We start from the raw sequence: 25,536 nt of genomic DNA on the forward strand, positions 1-25,536 counted from the left end.
CCCAGCCCCCAGACCCAGCCAGCCTCAGCTCTGGCAGCAGAGTCCCACTGTGCCAGCCTGGGGACACACGGAAGAGCCCTCTGTGCCTGACTGCAGTGACCATGGCACCTGCTTTTCTTCCTGACTGATGGAGATCACGGACAGAGATGCCACCCTTTTGTACATAGTTTTTACAGTTTGTTGTTGACTTTAGGATATAGGTTTTAGGGCTTTGTTTTGTCTTCTGTAAATACATTTCAGATATTGTTGTTAGATATGTTCTTAGGTATATACCTTCTATAAACTGTTGTTATTACAAATATTCTTACAAATCTAGATGTGTTCTGTGTTTTCATTGCTGTTCTTCTGTAAATAAACAACCGTGATTTTTCCCACCCCAGTTCTCTTTCCATTTGCTTCAGGCGCAGGCTGTATTGGCCAAGTTGCGGTTTCCACTTGCTCCAGGTTCCCAGGGCTGGAGGTTCATGGAGGAGCTGGCACAGCCACCCCAGGACTGGTTGTCCCACTCAGAGGGTCCCGCTGACAGAGGTCACTGTCTCCTTGCAGTCTCTCTGGACACACAGGGTAGCTGCAGGGGCAAATCCCAGCGTGCCCTATCCCACGGGATCCCATGTTGGGACTCAATGTCTCAGCCAGAGTGAGCACTGCTTGTGGCCCTGGGCTCAGCATGGCAGGCCTGGTGCTCACACCAGTGCAGACTTCAAGCTGGCCATGCACAGCTCCGTGTTTCTCCCAAAAATATCACTGCTGCAGCACCTGGGATTCCCCAGTGCTCGTCTTTTTATCCCCACTGCATGGAGGATCACATGGCAGGGCAAAGGATGGATCCCATGTGGCATCCAAGCTGCCCTGATCCAGGCTGGGCACAGCCTGATGAATGATGAACACATCTCGCAGGGATATGGAAACGTCCCCTGAAAACCCAGTTCAGGGAGAGCCTGAGCTCTTTTGTGGCTCTAGGCAGGAAGATGCTGAGGATCTCCCAGAGAGGCTCAGCAGGCAGTAGGATTGTGCCTGCATCTCGCTCTGGACATACCAGTGGCTCAAGTGAGAGCTGTGGGAATGATTTAGAATGCACTGAGAGGAGCCACAGTCCTGCACGGCTCTTACATCAGGAGCAAAGAGCAGCCTGGAGGCTGGGGAAGGCTGGAGCTGTACCACTGTGTGCTCATCCCCCACCTTCATGGGGAGCTTCCCCCAGAGTTGCTATGTACCACTTTTATGGTTCTCCTGTTGGGTGTATTTTGGAGCTGCTGTTATCTGTGGCTTTTTACGGTGATCCCGTGGAAAGCAGCCACTTGCCTGCTGTGATGAACTCAAAACTAATACCAATACCTCATTCCCTTTGGTTTTATTTGGATTTTTTAAATCTATTTGTTTGATTGGTTTGCGTGGGTTTGTTTGTTTCTGGGTTTTGTCTGTTTTGGTTTGAGTTTTTTGTTTGCTTTTTCATAAGACTCAGGTGAAGTTGGCAAAGCCAAAGTCAAGAGAATGTACACCAGGCTTGACTTTCCAGAAATTACTTTTGGCTGGGTTTAATGGAAACCTCCAGGCTCAGGATCACCAGTACTTTGGCAGGTTTTGCTCTGCAACATCAGTCTGCCCAGACTCTGCTCGGTGTTTCACAAATAGAGAAGACAATGGATATTGTGCCAAGCTTCCTTTCAAACAGCCAAAACTGCAACTGCATGAGAGAAAAAAAGAAAAAAACAGAGACTATATTCACCAATTAGTGCAGAACCAGTGTCCCACTGTTTTGACCTCCACTGTTATTAATTTTCTACATTGAGAGGCAAAGCTGGGCCTAAAGCTTCCATCTCTCCGTTCCTGATGCCATTTGACTCCAGCCTGGACTCCCCCTGATCACACTGCCTGCTGTCCACGTGGGGCTGGGGATGCTCAGCCTGGAAACAGGAGACCCTGGGGAGGCCTCACTGCAGCTCTGCAGCACTGCAAGGGTGCCACAAGAAAGACTGGGACAGAGTGTTGCACAGGGCCTGTGGCACCAGGACAAGGGGGGACGGCTTTCAGCTGCAGGAGGCAGATTGAAGTTGGATCTGAGGAAGCTGCTCTCTTCCACTGAGGGTGCTGAGGCACTGGCCCAGGCTGTGGATGCCCCATCCTTGGGAACAGGGCTCTGAGCACCATGCTCTGGGGGAACGTTGCTAAGCATGGAACCAAAGGCTCTCTAGCTCAATGGTCATGTCACAATCCATGTCCCATCTGGAACTGCCAGCAGCCAGCAAGCAGCACAACACAACTGCTGGCCCTGGGCTCAGCACACGCTGCACGCTGCTCCTGCTGCTCCTGTCACCCTTCTTGTTCCTGCCCAGATAGCTCATCTCTTCAGTCTCCAAAGCTGCCTAAGGCCTGGATTGTGTCATCCATCCCTGCAGGATGCTGACATTTGTCCTGAGGAAGGTACGGTGCCATTCCATGGAGGTGGATCCCCCCAGCTGCCCGGGTGGGCTGGAGTTCTGGGGGGATGGGGTGGGACAGGGACCCCACTCTGAGGTTTTGCTACCTCTGCAGGCTGTGGCAGGCAGAGAGGACAAGATGGAGGTGGACACACAAACTGATAGAGAGGAGAAGATGGAAGTGGAGGGAGAAAAGACAGGAGAGGAAGAGATGGAGGTGGACACAGAAATTGATATGGAGGAGGAGATGGAGGTGGATGGAGAGCAGACTGGAGAGGAAGAGATGGAGGTGGATGTGGATGTGGAAGAGGAGATGGACGTGGACATGGAAGAGTACACCGAGGACATGGACATAGATGAAAAAGATGAAGAGGAGGCCATGGTCCTGGGATGAAGACCGATGCCAGCAGCAGGGGAGGCATGTGGTCCCCACGGGCAGAGTGGGTTCCCTGCAGCCAGGCTGGGGCGTGGCTGGGCTGGGTGGTCTCTGCTCAGGCCCGTGGTACCCAGTGCATTGGATTCTGGTGGCCATGCCCAGCCTGTCCTGTGCTTGCTTTGGGCCACACAAGCCCCATGCCAGTGCCTGGGGCCCAGCCCCCAGACCCAGCCAGCCTCAGCTCTGGCAGCAGAGTCCCACTGTGCCAGCCTGGGGACACACGGAAGAGCCCTCTGTGCCTGACTGCAGTGACCATGGCACCTGCTTTTCTTCCTGACTGATGGAGATCACGGACAGAGATGCCACCCTTTTGTACATAGTTTTTACAGTTTGTTGTTGACTTTAGCATATAGGTTTTAGGGCTTTGTTTTGTCTTCTGTAAATACATTTCAGATATTGTTGTTAGATATGTTCTTAGGTATATACCTTCTATAAACTGTTGTTATTACAAATATTCTTACAAATCTAGATGTGTTCTGTGTTTTCATTGCTGTTCTTCTGTAAATAAACAACCGTGATTTTTCCCACCCCAGTTCTCTTTCCATTTGCTTCAGGCACAGGCTGTATTGGCCAAGTTGCGGTTTCCACTTGCTCCAGGTTCCCAGGGCTGGAGGTTCATGGAGGAGCTGGCACAGCCACCCCAGGAGTGGTTGTCCCACTCAGAGGGTCCCGCTGACAGAGGTCGCTGTCTCCTTGCTGTCTCTCTGGACACACTGGGTAGCTGCAGGGGCAAATCCCAGCGTGCCCTGTCCCACGGGATCCCATGTTGGGACTCAGTGTCTCAGCCCGGGTGAGCACTGCTTGTGGCCCTGGGCTCAGCATGGCAGGCCTGGTGCTCACAGCAGTGCAGACTTCAAGCTTTCCATGCACAGCTCCATGTTTCTCCCAAAAATATCACTGCTGCAGCACCTGGGATTCCCCAGTGCTCGTCTTTTTATCCCCACTGCATGGAGGATCACATGGCAGGGCAAAGGATGGATCCCATGTGGCATCCAAGCTGCCCTGATCCAGGCTGGGCACAGCCTGATGAATGATGAACACATCTCGCAGGGATATGGAAACGTCCCCTGAAAACCCAGTTCAGGGAGAGCCTGAGCTCTTTTGTGGCTCTAGGCAGGAAGATGCTGAGGATCTCCCAGAGAGGCTCAGCAGGCAGTAGGATTGTGCCTGCATCTCGCTCTGGACATGCCAGTGGCTCAAGTGAGAGCTGTGGGAATGATTTAGAATGCACTGAGAGGAGCCACAGTCCTGCACGGCTCTTACATCAGGAGCAAAGAGCAGCCTGGAGGCTGGGGAAGGCTGGAGCTGTACCACTGTGTGCTCATCCCTCACCTTCATGGGGAGCTTCCCCCAGAGTTGCTATGTACCACTTTTATGGTTCTCCTGTTGGGTGTATTTTGGAGCTGCTGTTATCTGTGGCTTTTTACGGTGATCCCGTGGAAAGCAGCCACTTGCCTGCTGTGATGAACTCAAAACTAATACTAATACCTCATTCCCTTTGGTTTTATTTGGATTTTTTAAATCTATTTGTTTGATTGGTTTGCGTGGGTTTGTTTGTTTCTGGGTTTTGTCTGTTTTGGTTTGAGTTTTTTGTTTGCTTTTTCATAAGACTCAGGTGAAGTTGGCAAAGCCAAAGTCAAGAGAATGTACACCAGGCTTGACTTTCCAGAAATTATTTTTGGCTGGGTTTAATGGAAACCTCCAGGCTCAGGATCACCAGTACTTTGGCAGGTTTTGCTCTGCAACATCAGTCTGCCCAGACTCTGCTCGGTGTTTCACAAATGGAGAAGACAATGGATATTGTGCCAAGCTTCCTTTCAAACAGCCAAAACTGCAACTGCATGAGAGAAAAAAAGAAAAAAACAGAGACTATATTCACCAATTAGTGCAGAACCAGTGTCCCACTGTTTTGACCTCCACTGTTATTAATTTTCTACATTGAGAGGCAAAGCTGGGCCTAAAGCTTCCATCTCTCCGTTCCTGATGCCATTTGACTCCAGCCTGGACTCCCCCTGATCACACTGCCTGCTGTCCACGTGGGGCTGGGGATGCTCAGCCTGGAAAGAGGAGACCCTGGGGAGGCCTCACTGCAGCTCTGCAGCACTGCAAGGGTGCCACAAGAAAGACTGGGACAGAGTGTTGCACAGGGCCTGTGGCAACAGGACAAGGGGGGACGGCTTTCAGCTGCAGGAGGCAGATTGAAGTTGGATCTGAGGAAGCTGCTCTTTGCCACTGAGGGTGCTGAGGCACTGGCCCAGGCTGTGGATGCCCCATCCTTGGGAACAGGGCTCTGAGCACCATGCCCTGGAGGAACGTTGCTAAGCATGGAACCAAAGGCTCTCTAGCTCAATGGTCATGTCACAATCCATGTCCCATCTGGAACTGCCAGCAGCCAGCAAGCAGCACAACACAACCGCTGGCCCTGGGCTCAGCACACGCTGCACGCTGCTCCTGCTGCTCCTGTCACCCTTCTTGTTCCTGCCCAGATAGCTCATCTCATCAGTCTCCAAAGCTGCCTAAGGCCTGGATTGTGCAATCCATCCCTGCAGGATGCTGTCATTTGTCCTGAGGAAGGTACGGTGCCATTCCATGGAGGTGGATCCCCCCAGCTGCCCGGGTGGGCTGGAGTTCTGGGGGGATGGGGTGGGACAGGGACCCCACTCTGAGGTTTTGCTACCTCTGCAGGCTGTGGCAGGCAGAGAGGACAAGATGGAGGTGGACACACAAACTGATAGAGAGGAGAAGATGGAAGTGGAGGGAGAAAAGACAGGAGAGGAAGAGATGGAGGTGGACACAGAAATTGATATGGAGGAGGAGATGGAGGTGGATGGAGAGCAGACTGGAGAGGAAGAGATGGAGGTGGATGTGGATGTGGAAGAGGAGATGGACGTGGACATGGAAGAGTACACCGAGGACATGGACATAGATGAAAAAGATGAAGAGGAGGCCATGGTCCTGGGATGAAGACCGATGCCAGCAGCAGGACAGGCATGTGGTCCCCACAGGCAGAGTGGGTTCCCTGCAGCCAGGCTGGGGCGTGGCTGGGCTGGGTGGTCTCTGCTCAGGCCCGTGGTACCCAGTGCATTGGATTCTGGTGGCCATGCCCAGCCTGTCCTGTGCTTGCTTTGGGCCACACAAGCCCCATGCCAGTGCCTGGGGCCCAGCCCCCAGACCCAGCCAGCCTCAGCTCTGGCAGCAGAGTCCCACTGTGCCAGCCTGGGGACACACGGAAGAGCCCTCTGTGCCTGACTGCAGTGACCATGGCACCTGCTTTTCTTCCTGACTGATGGAGATCACGGACAGAGATGCCACCCTTTTGTACATAGTTTTTACAGTTTGTTGTTGACTTTAGCATATAGGTTTTAGGGCTTTGTTTTGTCTTCTGTAAATACATTTCAGATATTGTTGTTAGATATGTTCTTAGGTATATACCTTCTATAAACTGTTGTTATTACAAATATTCTTACAAATCTAGATGTGTTCTGTGTTTTCATTGCTGTTCTTCTGTAAATAAACAACCGTGATTTTTCCCACCCCAGTTCTCTTTCCATTTGCTTCAGGCACAGGCTGTATTGGCCAAGTTGCGGTTTCCACTTGCTCCAGGTTCCCAGGGCTGGAGGTTCATGGAGGAGCTGGCACAGCCACCCCAGGAGTGGTTGTCCCACTCAGAGGGTCCCGCTGACAGAGGTCGCTGTCTCCTTGCTGTCTCTCTGGACACACTGGGTAGCTGCAGGGGCAAATCCCAGCGTGCCCTGTCCCACGGGATCCCATGTTGGGACTCAGTGTCTCAGCCCGGGTGAGCACTGCTTGTGGCCCTGGGCTCAGCATGGCAGGCCTGGTGCTCACAGCAGTGCAGACTTCAAGCTTTCCATGCACAGCTCCATGTTTCTCCCAAAAATATCACTGCTGCAGCACCTGGGATTCCCCAGTGCTCGTCTTTTTATCCCCACTGCATGGAGGATCACATGGCAGGGCAAAGGATGGATCCCATGTGGCATCCAAGCTGCCCTGATCCAGGCTGGGCACAGCCTGATGAAAGATGAACACATCTCGCAGGGATATGGAAACGTCCCCTGAAAACCCAGTTCAGGGAGAGCCTGAGCTCTTTTGTGGCTCTAGGCAGGAAGATGCTGAGGATCTCCCAGAGAGGCTCAGCAGGCAGTAGGATTGTGCCTGCATCTCGCTCTGGACATGCCAGTGGCTCAAGTGAGAGCTGTGGGAATGATTTAGAATGCACTGAGAGGAGCCACAGTCCTGCACGGCTCTTACATCAGGAGCAAAGAGCAGCCTGGAGGCTGGGGAAGGCTGGAGCTGTACCACTGTGTGCTCATCCCTCACCTTCATGGGGAGCTTCCCCCAGAGTTGCTATGTACCACTTTTATGGTTCTCCTGTTGGGTGTATTTTGGAGCTGCTGTTATCTGTGGCTTTTTACGGTGATCCCGTGGAAAGCAGCCACTTGCCTGCTGTGATGAACTCAAAACTAATACTAATACCTCATTCCCTTTGGTTTTATTTGGATTTTTTAAATCTATTTGTTTGATTGGTTTGCGTGGGTTTGTTTGTTTCTGGGTTTTGTCTGTTTTGGTTTGAGTTTTTTGTTTGCTTTTTCATAAGACTCAGGTGAAGTTGGCAAAGCCAAAGTCAAGAGAATGTACACCAGGCTTGACTTTCCAGAAATTATTTTTGGCTGGGTTTAATGGAAACCTCCAGGCTCAGGATCACCAGTACTTTGGCAGGTTTTGCTCTGCAACATCAGTCTGCCCAGACTCTGCTCGGTGTTTCACAAATGGAGAAGACAATGGATATTGTGCCAAGCTTCCTTTCAAACAGCCAAAACTGCAACTGCATGAGAGAAAAAAAGAAAAAAACAGAGACTATATTCACCAATTAGTGCAGAACCAGTGTCCCACTGTTTTGACCTCCACTGTTATTAATTTTCTACATTGAGAGGCAAAGCTGGGCCTAAAGCTTCCATCTCTCCGTTCCTGATGCCATTTGACTCCAGCCTGGACTCCCCCTGATCACACTGCCTGCTGTCCACGTGGGGCTGGGGATGCTCAGCCTGGAAAGAGGAGACCCTGGGGAGGCCTCACTGCAGCTCTGCAGCACTGCAAGGGTGCCACAAGAAAGACTGGGACAGAGTGTTGCACAGGGCCTGTGGCAACAGGACAAGGGGGGACGGCTTTCAGCTGCAGGAGGCAGATTGAAGTTGGATCTGAGGAAGCTGCTCTTTGCCACTGAGGGTGCTGAGGCACTGGCCCAGGCTGTGGATGCCCCATCCTTGGGAACAGGGCTCCGAGCACCATGGTCTGGGGGAACGTTGCTAAGCATGGAACCAAAGGCTCTCTAGCTCAATGGTCATGTCACAATCCATGTCCCATCTGGAACTGCCAGCAGCCAGCAAGCAGCACAACACAACCGCTGGCCCTGGGCTCAGCACACGCTGCACGCTGCTCCTGCTGCTCCTGTCACCCTTCTTGTTCCTGCCCCGATACCTTCTATCATCAGTCTCCAAAGCTGCCTAAGGCCTGGAATGTGTCATCCATCCCTGCAGGATGCTGACATTTGTCCTGAGGAAGGTACGGTGCCATTCCATGGAGGTGGATCCCCCCAGCTGCCCGGGTGGGCTGGAGTTCTGGGGGGATGGGGTGGGACAGGGACCCCACTCTGAGGTTTTGCTACCTCTGCAGGCTGTGGCAGGCAGAGAGGACAAGATGGAGGTGGACACACAAACTGATAGAGAGGAGAAGATGGAAGTGGAGGGAGAAAAGACAGGAGAGGAAGAGATGGAGGTGGACACAGAAATTGATATGGAGGAGGAGATGGAGGTGGATGGAGAGCAGACTGGAGAGGAAGAGATGGAGGTGGATGTGGATGTGGAAGAGGAGATGGACGTGGACATGGAAGAGTACACCGAGGACATGGACATAGATGAAAAAGATGAAGAGGAGGCCATGGTCCTGGGATGAAGACCGATGCCAGCAGCAGGACAGGCATGTGGTGCCCACAGGCAGAGTGGGTTCCCTGCAGCCAGGCTGGGGCGGGGCTGGGCTGGGTGGTCTCTGCTCAGGCCCGTGGTACCCAGTGCATTGGATTCTGGTGGCCATGCCCAGCCTGTCCTGTGCTTGCTTTGGGCCACACAAGCCCCATGCCAGTGCCTGGGGCCCAGCCCCCAGACCCAGCCAGCCTCAGCTCTGGCAGCAGAGTCCCACTGTGCCAGCCTGGGGACACACGGAAGAGCCCTCTGTGCCTGACTGCAGTGACCATGGCACCTGCTTTTCTTCCTGACTGATGGAGATCACGGACAGAGATGGCACCCTTTTGTACATAGTTTTTACAGTTTGTTGTTGACTTTAGCATATAGGTTTTAGGGCTTTGTTTTGTCTTCTGTAAATACATTTCAGATATTGTTGTTAGATATGTTCTTAGGTATATACCTTCTATAAACTGTTGTTATTACAAATATTCTTACAAATCTAGATGTGTTCTGTGTTTTCATTGCTGTTCTTCTGTAAATAAACAATCGTGATTTTTCCCACCCCAGTTCTCTTTCCATTTGCTTCAGGCACAGGCTGTATTGGCCAAGTTGCGGTTTCCACTTGCTCCAGGTTCCCAGGGCTGGAGGTTCATGGAGGAGCTGGCACAGCCACCCCAGGAGTGGTTGTCCCACTCAGAGGGTCCCGCTGACAGAAGTCACTGTCTCCTTGCAGTCTCTCTAGACACACTGGGTAGCTGCAGGGGCAAATCCCAGCGTGCCCTGTCCCACGGGATCCCATGCTGGGACTCAATGTCCCAGCCAGGGTGAGCACTGCTTGTGGCCCTGGGCTCAGCATGGCAGGCCTGGTACTCACAGCAGTGCAGACTTCAAGCTGGCCATGCACAGCTCCGTGTTTCTCCCAAAAATATCACTGCTGCAGCACCTGGGATTCCCCAGTGCTCGTCTTTTTATCCCCACTGCATGGAGGATCACATGGCAGGGCAAAGGATGGATCCCATGTGGCATCCAAGCTGCCCTGATCCAGGCTGGGCACAGCCTGATGAATGATGAACACATCTCGCAGGGATATGGAAACGTCCCCTGAAAACCCAGTTCAGGGAGAGCCTGAGCTCTTTTGTGGCTCTAGGCAGGAAGATGCTGAGGATCTCCCAGAGAGGCTCAGCAGGCAGTAGGATTGTGCCTGCATCTCGCTCTGGACATGCCAGTGGCTCAAGTGAGAGCTGTGGGAATGATTTAGAATGCACTGAGAGGAGCCACAGTCCTGCACGGCTCTTACATCAGGAGCAAAGAGCAGCCTGGAGGCTGGGGAAGGCTGGAGCTGTACCACTGTGTGCTCATCCCCCACCTTCATGGGGAGCTTCCCCCAGAGTTGCTATGTACCACTTTTATGGTTCTCCTGTTGGGTGTATTTTGGAGCTGCTGTTATCTGTGGCTTTTTACGGTGATCCCGTGGAAAGCAGCCACTTGCCTGCTGTGATGAACTCAAAACTAATACTAATACCTCATTCCCTTTGGTTTTATTTGGATTTTTTAAATCTATTTGTTTGATTGGTTTGCGTGGGTTTGTTTGTTTCTGGGTTTTGTCTGTTTTGGTTTGAGTTTTTTGTTTGCTTTTTCATAAGACTCAGGTGAAGTTGGCAAAGCCAAAGTCAAGAGAATGTACACCAGGCTTGACTTTCCAGAAATTATTTTTGGCTGGGTTTAATGGAAACCTCCAGGCTCAGGATCACCAGTACTTTGGCAGGTTTTGCTCTGCAACATCAGTCTGCCCAGACTCTGCTCGGTGTTTCACAAATGGAGAAGACAATGGATATTGTGCCAAGCTTCCTTTCAAACAGCCAAAACTGCAACTGCATGAGAGAAAAAAAGAAAAAAACAGAGACTATATTCACCAATTAGTGCAGAACCAGTGTCCCACTGTTTTGACCTCCACTGTTATTAATTTTCTACATTGAGAGGCAAAGCTGGGCCTAAAGCTTCCATCTCTCCGTTCCTGATGCCATTTGACTCCAGCCTGGACTCCCCCTGATCACACTGCCTGCTGTCCACGTGGGGCTGGGGATGCTCAGCCTGCAAAGAGGAGACCCTGGGGAGGCCTCACTGCAGCTCTGCAGCACTGCAAGGGTGCCACAAGAAAGACTGGGACAGAGTGTTGCACAGGGCCTGTGGCACCAGGACAAGGGGGGACGGCTTTCAGCTGCAGGAGGCAGATTGAAGTTGGATCTGAGGAAGCTGCTCTTTGCCACTGAGGGTGCTGAGGCACTGGCCCAGGCTGTGGATGCCCCATCCTTGGGAACAGGGCTCTGAGCACCATGCCCTGGAGGAACGTTGCTAAGCATGGAACCAAAGGCTCTCTAGCTCAATGGTCATGTCACAATCCATGTCCCATCTGGAACTGCCAGCAGCCAGCAAGCAGCACAACACAACCGCTGGCCCTGGGCTCAGCACACGCTGCACGCTGCTCCTGCTGCTCCTGTCACCCTTCTTGTTCCTGCCCAGATAGCTCATCTCTTCAGTCTCCAAAGCTGCCTAAGGCCTGGATTGTGTCATCCATCCCTGCAGGATGCTGACATTTGTCCTGAGGAAGGTACGGTGCCATTCCATGGAGGTGGATCCCCCCAGCTGCCCGGGTGGGCTGGAGTTCTGGGGGGATGGGGTGGGACAGGGACCCCACTCTGAGGTTTTGCTACCTCTGCAGGCTGTGGCAGGCAGAGAGGACAAGATGGAGGTGGACACACAAACTGATAGAGAGGAGAAGATGGAAGTGGAGGGAGAAAAGACAGGAGAGGAAGAGATGGAGGTGGACACAGAAATTGATATGGAGGAGGAGATGGAGGTGGATGGAGAGCAGACTGGAGAGGAAGAGATGGAGGTGGATGTGGATGTGGAAGAGGAGATGGACGTGGACATGGAAGAGTACACCGAGGACATGGACATAGATGAAAAAGATGAAGAGGAGGCCATGGTCCTGGGATGAAGACCGATGCCAGCAGCAGGACAGGCATGTGGTGCCCACAGGCAGAGTGGGTTCCCTGCAGCCAGGCTGGGGCGGGGCTGGGCTGGGTGGTCTCTGCTCAGGCCCGTGGTACCCAGTGCATTGGATTCTGGTGGCCATGCCCAGCCTGTCCTGTGCTTGCTTTGGGCCACACAAGCCCCATGCCAGTGCCTGGGGCCCAGCCCCCAGACCCAGCCAGCCTCAGCTCTGGCAGCAGAGTCCCACTGTGCCAGCCTGGGGACACACGGAAGAGCCCTCTGTGCCTGACTCCAGTGACCATGGCACCTGCTTTTCTTCCTGACTGATGGAGATCACGGACAGAGATGGCACCCTTTTGTACATAGTTTTTACAGTTTGTTGTTGACTTTAGCATATAGGTTTTAGGGCTTTGTTTTGTCTTCTGTAAATACATTTCAGATATTGTTGTTAGATATGTTCTTAGGTATATACCTTCTATAAACTGTTGTTATTACAAATATTCTTACAAATCTAGATGTGTTCTGTGTTTTCATTGCTGTTCTTCTGTAAATAAACAATCGTGATTTTTCCCACCCCAGTTCTCTTTCCATTTGCTTCAGGCACAGGCTGTATTGGCCAAGTTGCGGTTTCCACTTGCTCCAGGTTCCCAGGGCTGGAGGTTCATGGAGGAGCTGGCACAGCCACCCCAGGAGTGGTTGTCCCACTCAGAGGGTCCCGCTGACAGAAGTCACTGTCTCCTTGCAGTCTCTCTAGACACACTGGGTAGCTGCAGGGGCAAATCCCAGCGTGCCCTGTCCCACGGGATCCCATGCTGGGACTCAATGTCCCAGCCAGGGTGAGCACTGCTTGTGGCCCTGGGCTCAGCATGGCAGGCCTGGTACTCACAGCAGTGCAGACTTCAAGCTGGCCATGCACAGCTCCGTGTTTCTCCCAAAAATATCACTGCTGCAGCACCTGGGATTCCCCAGTGCTCGTCTTTTTATCCCCACTGCATGGAGGATCACATGGCAGGGCAAAGGATGGATCCCATGTGGCATCCAAGCTGCCCTGATCCAGGCTGGGCACAGCCTGATGAATGATGAACACATCTCGCAGGGATATGGAAACGTCCCCTGAAAACCCAGTTCAGGGAGAGCCTGAGCTCTTTTGTGGCTCTAGGCAGGAAGATGCTGAGGATCTCCCAGAGAGGCTCAGCAGGCAGTAGGATTGTGCCTGCATCTCGCTCTGGACATGCCAGTGGCTCAAGTGAGAGCTGTGGGAATGATTTAGAATGCACTGAGAGGAGCCACAGTCCTGCACGGCTCTTACATCAGGAGCAAAGAGCAGCCTGGAGGCTGGGGAAGGCTGGAGCTGTACCACTGTGTGCTCATCCCCCACCTTCATGGGGAGCTTCCCCCAGAGTTGCTATGTACCACTTTTATGGTTCTCCTGTTGGGTGTATTTTGGAGCTGCTGTTATCTGTGGCTTTTTACGGTGATCCCGTGGAAAGCAGCCACTTGCCTGCTGTGATGAACTCAAAACTAATACTAATACCTCATTCCCTTTGGTTTTATTTGGATTTTTTAAATCTATTTGTTTGATTGGTTTGCGTGGGTTTGTTTGTTTCTGGGTTTTGTCTGTTTTGGTTTGAGTTTTTTGTTTGCTTTTTCATAAGACTCAGGTGAAGTTGGCAAAGCCAAAGTCAAGAGAATGTACACCAGGCTTGACTTTCCAGAAATTATTTTTGGCTGGGTTTAATGGAAACCTCCAGGCTCAGGATCACCAGTACTTTGGCAGGTTTTGCTCTGCAACATCAGTCTGCCCAGACTCTGCTCGGTGTTTCACAAATGGAGAAGACAATGGATATTGTGCCAAGCTTCCTTTCAAACAGCCAAAACTGCAACTGCATGAGAGAAAAAAAGAAAAAAACAGAGACTATATTCACCAATTAGTGCAGAACCAGTGTCCCACTGTTTTGACCTCCACTGTTATTAATTTTCTACATTGAGAGGCAAAGCTGGGCCTAAAGCTTCCATCTCTCCGTTCCTGATGCCATTTGACTCCAGCCTGGACTCCCCCTGATCACACTGCCTGCTGTCCACGTGGGGCTGGGGATGCTCAGCCTGGAAACAGGAGACCCTGGGGAGGCCTCACTGCAGCTCTGCAGCACTGCAAGGGTGCCACAAGAAAGACTGGGACAGAGTGTTGCACAGGGCCTGTGGCACCAGGACAAGGGGGGACGGCTTTCAGCTGCAGGAGGCAGATTGAAGTTGGATCTGAGGAAGCTGCTCTTTGCCACTGAGGGTGCTGAGGCACTGGCCCAGGCTGTGGATGCCCCATCCTTGGGAACAGGGCTCTGAGCACCATGCCCTGGAGGAACGTTGCTAAGCATGGAACCAAAGGCTCTCTAGCTCAATGGTCATGTCACAATCCATGTCCCATCTGGAACTGCCAGCAGCCAGCAAGCAGCACAACACAACCGCTGGCCCTGGGCTCAGCACACGCTGCACGCTGCTCCTGCTGCTCCTGTCACCCTTCTTGTTCCTGCCCAGATAGCTCATCTCTTCAGTCTCCAAAGCTGCCTAAGGCCTGGATTGTGTCATCCATCCCTGCAGGATGCTGACATTTGTCCTGAGGAAGGTACGGTGCCATTCCATGGAGGTGGATCCCCCCAGCTGCCCGGGTGGGCTGGAGTTCTGGGGGGATGGGGTGGGACAGGGACCCCACTCTGAGGTTTTGCTACCTCTGCAGGCTGTGGCAGGCAGAGAGGACAAGATGGAGGTGGACACACAAACTGATAGAGAGGAGAAGATGGAAGTGGAGGGAGAAAAGACAGGAGAGGAAGAGATGGAGGTGGACACAGAAATTGATATGGAGGAGGAGATGGAGGTGGATGGAGAGCAGACTGGAGAGGAAGAGATGGAGGTGGATGTGGATGTGGAAGAGGAGATGGACGTGGACATGGAAGAGTACACCGAGGACATGGACATAGATGAAAAAGATGAAGAGGAGGCCATGGTCCTGGGATGAAGACCGATGCCAGCAGCAGGACAGGCATGTGGTGCCCACAGGCAGAGTGGGTTCCCTGCAGCCAGGCTGGGGCGGGGCTGGGCTGGGTGGTCTCTGCTCAGGCCCGTGGTACCCAGTGCATTGGATTCTGGTGGCCATGCCCAGCCTGTCCTGTGCTTGCTTTGGGCCACACAAGCCCCATGCCAGTGCCTGGGGCCCAGCCCCCAGACCCAGCCAGCCTCAGCTCTGGCAGCAGAGTCCCACTGTGCCAGCCTGGGGACACACGGAAGAGCCCTCTGTGCCTGACTGCAGTGACCATGGCACCTGCTTTTCTTCCTGACTGATGGAGATCACGGACAGAGATGGCACCCTTTTGTACATAGTTTTTACAGTTTGTTGTTGACTTTAGCATATAGGTTTTAGGGCTTTGTTTTGTCTTCTGTAAATACATTTCAGATATTGTTGTTAGATATGTTCTTAGGTATATACCTTCTATAAACTGTTGTTATTACAAATATTCTTACAAATCTAGATGTGTTCTGTGTTTTCATTGCTGTTCTTCTGTAAATAAACAATCGTGATTTTTCCCACCCCAGTTCTCTTTCCATTTGCTTCAGGCACAGGCTGTATTGGCCAAGTTGCGGTTTCCACTTGCTCCAGGTTCCCAGGGCTGGAGGTTCATGGAGGAGCTGGCACAGCCACCCCAGGAGTGGTTGTCCCACTCAGAGGGTCCCGCTGACAGAAGTCACTGTCTCCTTGCAGTCTCTCTAGACACACTGGGTAGCTGCAGGGGCAAATCCCAGCGTGCCCTGTCCCACGGGATCCCATGCTGGGACTCAATGTCCCAGCCAGGGTGAGCACTGCTTGTGGCCCTGGGCTCAGCATGGCAGGCCTGGTACTCACAGCAGTGCAGACTTCAAGCTGGCCATGCACAGCTCCGTGTTTCTCCCAAAAATATCACTGCTGCAGCACCTGGGATTCCCCAGTGCTCGTCTTTTTATCCCCACTGCATGGAGGATCACATGGCAGGGCAAAGGATGGATCCCATGTGGCATCCAAGCTGCCCTGATCCAGGCTGGGCACAGCCTGATGAATGATGAACACATCTCGCAGGGATATGGAAACGTCCCCTGAAAACCCAGTTCAGGGAGAGCCTGAGCTCTTTTGTGGCTCTAGGCAGGAAGATGCTGAGGATCTCCCAGAGAGGCTCAGCAGGCAGTAGGATTGTGCCTGCATCTCGCTCTGGACATGCCAGTGGCTCAAGTGAGAGCTGTGGGAATGATTTAGAATGCACTGAGAGGAGCCACAGTCCTGCACGGCTCTTACATCAGGAGCAAAGAGCAGCCTGGAGGCTGGGGAAGGCTGGAGCTGTACCACTGTGTGCTCATCCCCCACCTTCATGGGGAGCTTCCCCCAGAGTTGCTATGTACCACTTTTATGGTTCTCCTGTTGGGTGTATTTTGGAGCTGCTGTTATCTGTGGCTTTTTACGGTGATCCCGTGGAAAGCAGCCACTTGCCTGCTGTGATGAACTCAAAACTAATACTAATACCTCATTCCCTTTGGTTTTATTTGGATTTTTTAAATCTATTTGTTTGATTGGTTTGCGTGGGTTTGTTTGTTTCTGGGTTTTGTCTGTTTTGGTTTGAGTTTTTTGTTTGCTTTTTCATAAGACTCAGGTGAAGTTGGCAAAGCCAAAGTCAAGAGAATGTACACCAGGCTTGACTTTCCAGAAATTATTTTTGGCTGGGTTTAATGGAAACCTCCAGGCTCAGGATCACCAGTACTTTGGCAGGTTTTGCTCTGCAACATCAGTCTGCCCAGACTCTGCTCGGTGTTTCACAAATGGAGAAGACAATGGATATTGTGCCAAGCTTCCTTTCAAACAGCCAAAACTGCAACTGCATGAGAGAAAAAAAGAAAAAAACAGAGACTATATTCACCAATTAGTGCAGAACCAGTGTCCCACTGTTTTGACCTCCACTGTTATTAATTTTCTACATTGAGAGGCAAAGCTGGGCCTAAAGCTTCCATCTCTCCGTTCCTGATGCCATTTGACTCCAGCCTGGACTCCCCCTGATCACACTGCCTGCTGTCCACGTGGGGCTGGGGATGCTCAGCCTGGAAACAGGAGACCCTGGGGAGGCCTCACTGCAGCTCTGCAGCACTGCAAGGGTGCCACAAGAAAGACTGGGACAGAGTGTTGCACAGGGCCTGTGGCACCAGGACAAGGGGGGACGGCTTTCAGCTGCAGGAGGCAGATTGAAGTTGGATCTGAGGAAGCTGCTCTTTGCCACTGAGGGTGCTGAGGCACTGGCCCAGGCTGTGGATGCCCCATCCTTGGGAACAGGGCTCTGAGCACCATGCCCTGGAGGAACGTTGCTAAGCATGGAACCAAAGGCTCTCTAGCTCAATGGTCATGTCACAATCCATGTCCCATCTGGAACTGCCAGCAGCCAGCAAGCAGCACAACACAACCGCTGGCCCTGGGCTCAGCACACGCTGCACGCTGCTCCTGCTGCTCCTGTCACCCTTCTTGTTCCTGCCCAGATAGCTCATCTCTTCAGTCTCCAAAGCTGCCTAAGGCCTGGATTGTGTCATCCATCCCTGCAGGATGCTGACATTTGTCCTGAGGAAGGTACGGTGCCATTCCATGGAGGTGGATCCCCCCAGCTGCCCGGGTGGGCTGGAGTTCTGGGGGGATGGGGTGGGACAGGGACCCCACTCTGAGGTTTTGCTACCTCTGCAGGCTGTGGCAGGCAGAGAGGACAAGATGGAGGTGGACACACAAACTGATAGAGAGGAGAAGATGGAAGTGGAGGGAGAAAAGACAGGAGAGGAAGAGATGGAGGTGGACACAGAAATTGATATGGAGGAGGAGATGGAGGTGGATGGAGAGCAGACTGGAGAGGAAGAGATGGAGGTGGATGTGGATGTGGAAGAGGAGATGGACGTGGACATGGAAGAGTACACCGAGGACATGGACATAGATGAAAAAGATGAAGAGGAGGCCATGGTCCTGGGATGAAGACCGATGCCAGCAGCAGGACAGGCATGTGGTGCCCACAGGCAGAGTGGGTTCCCTGCAGCCAGGCTGGGGCGGGGCTGGGCTGGGTGGTCTCTGCTCAGGCCCGTGGTACCCAGTGCATTGGATTCTGGTGGCCATGCCCAGCCTGTCCTGTGCTTGCTTTGGGCCACACAAGCCCCATGCCAGTGCCTGGGGCCCAGCCCCCAGACCCAGCCAGCCTCAGCTCTGGCAGCAGAGTCCCACTGTGCCAGCCTGGGGACACACGGAAGAGCCCTCTGTGCCTGACTGCAGTGACCATGGCACCTGCTTTTCTTCCTGACTGATGGAGATCACGGACAGAGATGGCACCCTTTTGTACATAGTTTTTACAGTTTGTTGTTGACTTTAGCATATAGGTTTTAGGGCTTTGTTTTGTCTTCTGTAAATACATTTCAGATATTGTTGTTAGATATGTTCTTAGGTATATACCTTCTATAAACTGTTGTTATTACAAATATTCTTACAAATCTAGATGTGTTCTGTGTTTTCATTGCTGTTCTTCTGTAAATAAACAATCGTGATTTTTCCCACCCCAGTTCTCTTTCCATTTGCTTCAGGCACAGGCTGTATTGGCCAAGTTGCGGTTTCCACTTGCTCCAGGTTCCCAGGGCTGGAGGTTCATGGAGGAGCTGGCACAGCCACCCCAGGAGTGGTTGTCCCACTCAGAGGGTCCCGCTGACAGAAGTCACTGTCTCCTTGCAGTCTCTCTAGACACACTGGGTAGCTGCAGGGGCAAATCCCAGCGTGCCCTGTCCCACGGGATCCCATGCTGGGACTCAATGTCCCAGCCAGGGTGAGCACTGCTTGTGGCCCTGGGCTCAGCATGGCAGGCCTGGTACTCACAGCAGTGCAGACTTCAAGCTGGCCATGCACAGCTCCGTGTTTCTCCCAAAAATATCACTGCTGCAGCACCTGGGATTCCCCAGTGCTCGTCTTTTTATCCCCACTGCATGGAGGATCACATGGCAGGGCAAAGGATGGATCCCATGTGGCATCCAAGCTGCCCTGATCCAGGCTGGGCACAGCCTGATGAATGATGAACACATCTCGCAGGGATATGGAAACGTCCCCTGAAAACCCAGTTCAGGGAGAGCCTGAGCTCTTTTGTGGCTCTAGGCAGGAAGATGCTGAGGATCTCCCAGAGAGGCTCAGCAGGCAGTAGGATTGTGCCTGCATCTCGCTCTGGACATGCCAGTGGCTCAAGTGAGAGCTGTGGGAATGATTTAGAATGCACTGAGAGGAGCCACAGTCCTGCACGGCTCTTACATCAGGAGCAAAGAGCAGCCTGGAGGCTGGGGAAGGCTGGAGCTGTACCACTGTGTGCTCATCCCCCACCTTCATGGGGAGCTTCCCCCAGAGTTGCTATGTACCACTTTTATGGTTCTCCTGTTGGGTGTATTTTGGAGCTGCTGTTATCTGTGGCTTTTTACGGTGATCCCGTGGAAAGCAGCCACTTGCCTGCTGTGATGAACTCAAAACTAATACTAATACCTCATTCCCTTTGGTTTTATTTGGATTTTTTAAATCTATTTGTTTGATTGGTTTGCGTGGGTTTGTTTGTTTCTGGGTTTTGTCTGTTTTGGTTTGAGTTTTTTGTTTGCTTTTTCATAAGACTCAGGTGAAGTTGGCAAAGCCAAAGTCAAGAGAATGTACACCAGGCTTGACTTTCCAGAAATTATTTTTGGCTGGGTTTAATGGAAACCTCCAGGCTCAGGATCACCAGTACTTTGGCAGGTTTTGCTCTGCAACATCAGTCTGCCCAGACTCTGCTCGGTGTTTCACAAATGGAGAAGACAATGGATATTGTGCCAAGCTTCCTTTCAAACAGCCAAAACTGCAACTGCATGAGAGAAAAAAAGAAAAAAACAGAGACTATATTCACCAATTAGTGCAGAACCAGTGTCCCACTGTTTTGACCTCCACTGTTATTAATTTTCTACATTGAGAGGCAAAGCTGGGCCTAAAGCTTCCATCTCTCCGTTCCTGATGCCATTTGACTCCAGCCTGGACTCCCCCTGATCACACTGCCTGCTGTCCACGTGGGGCTGGGGATGCTCAGCCTGGAAACAGGAGACCCTGGGGAGGCCTCACTGCAGCTCTGCAGCACTGCAAGGGTGCCACAAGAAAGACTGGGACAGAGTGTTGCACAGGGCCTGTGGCACCAGGACAAGGGGGGACGGCTTTCAGCTGCAGGAGGCAGATTGAAGTTGGATCTGAGGAAGCTGCTCTTTGCCACTGAGGGTGCTGAGGCACTGGCCCAGGCTGTGGATGCCCCATCCTTGGGAACAGGGCTCTGAGCACCATGCTCTGGGGGAACGTTGCTAAGCATGGAACCAAAGGCTCTCTAGCTCAATGGTCATGTCACAATCCATGTCCCATCTGGAACTGCCAGCAGCCAGCAAGCAGCACAACACAACCGCTGGCCCTGGGCTCAGCACACGCTGCACGCTGCTCCTGCTGCTCCTGTCACCCTTCTTGTTCCTGCCCAGATAGCTCATCTCTTCAGTCTCCAAAGCTGCCTAAGGCCTGGATTGTGTCATCCATCCCTGCAGGATGCTGACATTTGTCCTGAGGAAGGTACGGTGCCATTCCATGGAGGTGGATCCCCCCAGCTGCCCGGGTGGGCTGGAGTTCTGGGGGGATGGGGTGGGACAGGGACCCCACTCTGAGGTTTTGCTACCTCTGCAGGCTGTGGCAGGCAGAGAGGACAAGATGGAGGTGGACACACAAACTGATAGAGAGGAGAAGATGGAAGTGGAGGGAGAAAAGACAGGAGAGGAAGAGATGGAGGTGGACACAGAAATTGATATGGAGGAGGAGATGGAGGTGGATGGAGAGCAGACTGGAGAGGAAGAGATGGAGGTGGATGTGGATGTGGAAGAGGAGATGGACGTGGACATGGAAGAGTACACCGAGGACATGGACATAGATGAAAAAGATGAAGAGGAGGCCATGGTCCTGGGATGAAGACCGATGCCAGCAGCAGGACAGGCATGTGGTGCCCACAGGCAGAGTGGGTTCCCTGCAGCCAGGCTGGGGCGGGGCTGGGCTGGGTGGTCTCTGCTCAGGCCCGTGGTACCCAGTGCATTGGATTCTGGTGGCCATGCCCAGCCTGTCCTGTGCTTGCTTTGGGCCACACAAGCCCCATGCCAGTGCCTGGGGCCCAGCCCCCAGACCCAGCCAGCCTCAGCTCTGGCAGCAGAGTCCCGCTGTGCCAGCCTGGGGACACAGGGAAGAGCCCTCTGTGCCTGACTGCAGTGACCATGGCACCTGCTTTTCTTCCCGGACTGATGGAGATCCCGGACAGATAGGCGACCCTTTTGTACATAGTTTTTACAGTTTGTTGTTGCCTTTAGGATATAGGTTTTAGGGCTTTGTTTTGTCTTCTGTAAATACATTTCAGATATTGTTGTTAGATATGTTCTTAGGTATATACCTTCTATAAACTGTTGTTATTACAAATATTCTTACAAATCTAGATGTGTTCTGTGTTTTCATTGCTGTTCTTCTGTAAATAAACAATCGTGATTTTTCCCACCCCAGTTCTCTTTCCATTTGCTTCAGGCACAGGCTGTATTGGCCAAGTTGCGGTTTCCACTTGCTCCAGGTTCCCAGGGCTGGAGGTTCATGGAGGAGCTGGCACAGCCACCCCAGGAGTGGTTGTCCCACTCAAAGGGTCCCACTGACAGAGGTCACTGTCTCCTTGCAGTCTCTCTGGACACACTGGGTAGCTGCAGGGGCAAATCCCAGCATGCCCTGTCCCACGGGATCCCATGATGGGACTCAATGTCCCAGCCAGGGTGAGCACTGCTTGTGGCCCTGGGCTCAGCATGGCAGGCCTGGTGCTCACAGCAGTGCAGACTTCAAGCTGGCCATGCACAGCTCCGTGTTTCTCCCAAAAATATCACTGCTGCAGCACCTGGGATTCCCCAGTGCTCGTCTTTTTATCCCCACTGCATGGAGGATCACATGGCAGGGCAAAGGATGGATCCCATGTGGCATCCAAGCTGCCCTGATCCAGGCTGGGCACAGCCTGATGAATGATGAACACATCTCGCAGGGATATGGAAACGTCCCCTGAAAACCCAGTTCAGGGAGAGCCTGAGCTCTTTTGTGGCTCTAGGCAGGAAGATGCTGAGGATCTCCCAGAGAGGCTCAGCAGGCAGTAGGATTGTGCCTGCATCTCGCTCTGGACATGCCAGTGGCTCAAGTGAGAACTGTGGGAATGATTTAGAATGCACTGAGAGGAGCCACAGTCCTGCACGGCTCTTACATCAGGAGCAAAGAGCAGCCTGGAGGCTGGGGAAGGCTGGAGCTGTACCACTGTGTGCTCATCCCCCACCTTCATGGGGAGCTTCCCCCAGAGTTGCTATGTACCACTTTTATGGTTCTCCTGTTGGGTGTATTTTGGAGCTGCTGTTATCTGTGGCTTTTTACGGTGATCCCGTGGAAAGCAGCCACTTGCCTGCTGTGATGAACTCAAAACTAATACTAATACCTCATTCCCTTTGGTTTTATTTGGATTTTTTAAATCTATTTGTTTGATTGGTTTGCGTGGGTTTGTTTGTTTCTGGGTTTTGTCTGTTTTGGTTTGAGTTTTTTGTTTGCTTTTTCATAAGACTCAGGTGAAGTTGGCAAAGCCAAAGTCAAGAGAATGTACACCAGGCTTGACTTTCCAGAAATTACTTTTGGCTGGGTTTAATGGAAACCTCCAGGCTCAGGATCACCAGTACTTTGGCAGGTTTTGCTCTGCAACATCAGTCTGCCCAGACTCTGCTCGGTGTTTCACAAATGGAGAAGACAATGGATATTGTGCCAAGCTTCCTTTCAAACAGCCAAAACTGCAACTGCATCAGAGAAAAAAAGAAAAAAACAGAGACTATATTCACCAATTAGTGCAGAACCAGTGTCCCACTGTTTTGACCTCCACTGTTATTAATTTTCTACATTGAGAGGCAAAGCTGGGCCTAAAGCTTCCATCTCTCCGTTCCTGATGCCATTTGACTCCAGCCTGGACTCCCCCTGATCACACTGCCTGCTGTCCACGTGGCACTGCGGATGCTCAGCCTGGAAAGAGGAGACCCTGGGGAGGCCTCACTGCAGCTCTGCAGCACTGCAAGGGTGCCACAAGAAAGACTGGGACAGAGTGTTGCACAGGGCCTGTGGCACCAGGACAAGGGGGGACGGCTTTCAGCTGCAGGAGGCAGATTGAAGTTGGATCTGAGGAAGCTGCTCTTTGCCACTGAGGGTGCTGAGGCACTGGCCCAGGCTGTGGATGCCCCATCCTTGGGAACAGGGCTCTGAGCACCATGGTCTGGGGGAATGTTGCTAAGCATGGAACCAAAGGCTCTCTAGCTCAATGGTCATGTCACAATCCATGTCCCATCTGGAACTGCCAGCAGCCAGCAAGCAGCACAACACAACCGCTGGCCCTGGGCTCAGCACACGCTGCACGCTGCTCCTGCTGCTCCTGTCACCCTTCTTGTTCCTGCCCAGATAGCTCATCTCTTCAGTCTCCAAAGCTGCCTAAGGCCTGGATTGTGTCATCCATCCCTGCAGGATGCTGACATTTGTCCTGAGGAAGGTACGGTGCCATTCCATGGAGGTGGATCCCCCCAGCTGCCCGGGTGGGCTGGAGTTCTGGGGGGATGGGGTGGGACAGGGACCCCACTCTGAGGTTTTGCTACCTCTGCAGGCTGTGGCAGGCAGAGAGGACAAGATGGAGGTGGACACACAAACTGATAGAGAGGAGAAGATGGAAGTGGAGGGAGAAAAGACAGGAGAGGAAGAGATGGAGGTGGACACAGAAATTGATATGGAGGAGGAGATGGAGGTGGATGGAGAGCAGACTGGAGAGGAAGAGATGGAGGTGGATGTGGATGTGGAAGAGGAGATGGACGTGGACATGGAAGAGTACACCGAGGACATGGACATAGATGAAAAAGATGAAGAGGAGGCCATGGTCCTGGGATGAAGACCGATGCCAGCAGCAGGACAGGCATGTGGTGCCCACAGGCAGAGTGGGTTCCCTGCAGCCAGGCTGGGGCGGGGCTGGGCTGGGTGGTCTCTGCTCAGGCCCGTGGTACCCAGTGCATTGGATTCTGGTGGCCATGCCCAGCCTGTCCTGTGCTTGCTTTGGGCCACACAAGCCCCATGCCAGTGCCTGGGGCCCAGCCCCCAGACCCAGCCAGCCTCAGCTCTGGCAGCAGAGTCCCGCTGTGCCAGCCTGGGGACACAGGGAAGAGCCCTCTGTGCCTGACTGCAGTGACCATGGCACCTGCTTTTCTTCCCGGACTGATGGAGATCCCGGACAGATAGGCGACCCTTTTGTACATAGTTTTTACAGTTTGTTGTTGCCTTTAGGATATAGGTTTTAGGGCTTTGTTTTGTCTTCTGTAAATACATTTCAGATATTGTTGTTAGATATGTTCTTAGGTATATACCTTCTATAAACTGTTGTTATTACAAATATTCTTACAAATCTAGATGTGTTCTGTGTTTTCATTGCTGTTCTTCTGTAAATAAACAATCGTGATTTTTCCCACCCCAGTTCTCTTTCCATTTGCTTCAGGCACAGGCTGTATTGGCCAAGTTGCGGTTTCCACTTGCTCCAGGTTCCCAGGGCTGGAGGTTCATGGAGGAGCTGGCACAGCCACCCCAGGAGTGGTTGTCCCACTCAAAGGGTCCCACTGACAGAGGTCACTGTCTCCTTGCAGTCTCTCTGGACACACTGGGTAGCTGCAGGGGCAAATCCCAGCATGCCCTGTCCCACGGGATCCCATGATGGGACTCAATGTCCCAGCCAGGGTGAGCACTGCTTGTGGCCCTGGGCTCAGCATGGCAGGCCTGGTGCTCACAGCAGTGCAGACTTCAAGCTGGCCATGCACAGCTCCGTGTTTCTCCCAAAAATATCACTGCTGCAGCACCTGGGATTCCCCAGTGCTCGTCTTTTTATCCCCACTGCATGGAGGATCACATGGCAGGGCAAAGGATGGATCCCATGTGGCATCCAAGCTGCCCTGATCCAGGCTGGGCACAGCCTGATGAATGATGAACACATCTCGCAGGGATATGGAAACGTCCCCTGAAAACCCAGTTCAGGGAGAGCCTGAGCTCTTTTGTGGCTCTAGGCAGGAAGATGCTGAGGATCTCCCAGAGAGGCTCAGCAGGCAGTAGGATTGTGCCTGCATCTCGCTCTGGACATGCCAGTGGCTCAAGTGAGAACTGTGGGAATGATTTAGAATGCACTGAGAGGAGCCACAGTCCTGCACGGCTCTTACATCAGGAGCAAAGAGCAGCCTGGAGGCTGGGGAAGGCTGGAGCTGTACCACTGTGTGCTCATCCCCCACCTTCATGGGGAGCTTCCCCCAGAGTTGCTATGTACCACTTTTATGGTTCTCCTGTTGGGTGTATTTTGGAGCTGCTGTTATCTGTGGCTTTTTACGGTGATCCCGTGGAAAGCAGCCACTTGCCTGCTGTGATGAACTCAAAACTAATACTAATACCTCATTCCCTTTGGTTTTATTTGGATTTTTTAAATCTATTTGTTTGATTGGTTTGCGTGGGTTTGTTTGTTTCTGGGTTTTGTCTGTTTTGGTTTGAGTTTTTTGTTTGCTTTTTCATAAGACTCAGGTGAAGTTGGCAAAGCCAAAGTCA

At 52.5% G+C, this 25,536-nt stretch overlaps 1 protein-coding gene across 1 annotated transcript in view; it reads left to right on the top strand.

Annotated features, from left to right (window-relative positions):
• Positions 1-25,536, top strand: part of LOC144247628 (uncharacterized) — a 643,963-nt gene that overhangs the window by 72,733 nt on the left and 545,694 nt on the right. The window contains 1 exon segment of the mRNA XM_077788936.1: positions 9,574-9,582. Coding sequence (XP_077645062.1) covers positions 9,574-9,582 — 9 coding nt within the window.

Source organism: Lonchura striata, chromosome 29 (genome assembly GCF_046129695.1).
Source record: "Lonchura striata isolate bLonStr1 chromosome 29, bLonStr1.mat, whole genome shotgun sequence".
Lineage (NCBI taxonomy): Eukaryota > Metazoa > Chordata > Aves > Passeriformes > Estrildidae > Lonchura > Lonchura striata.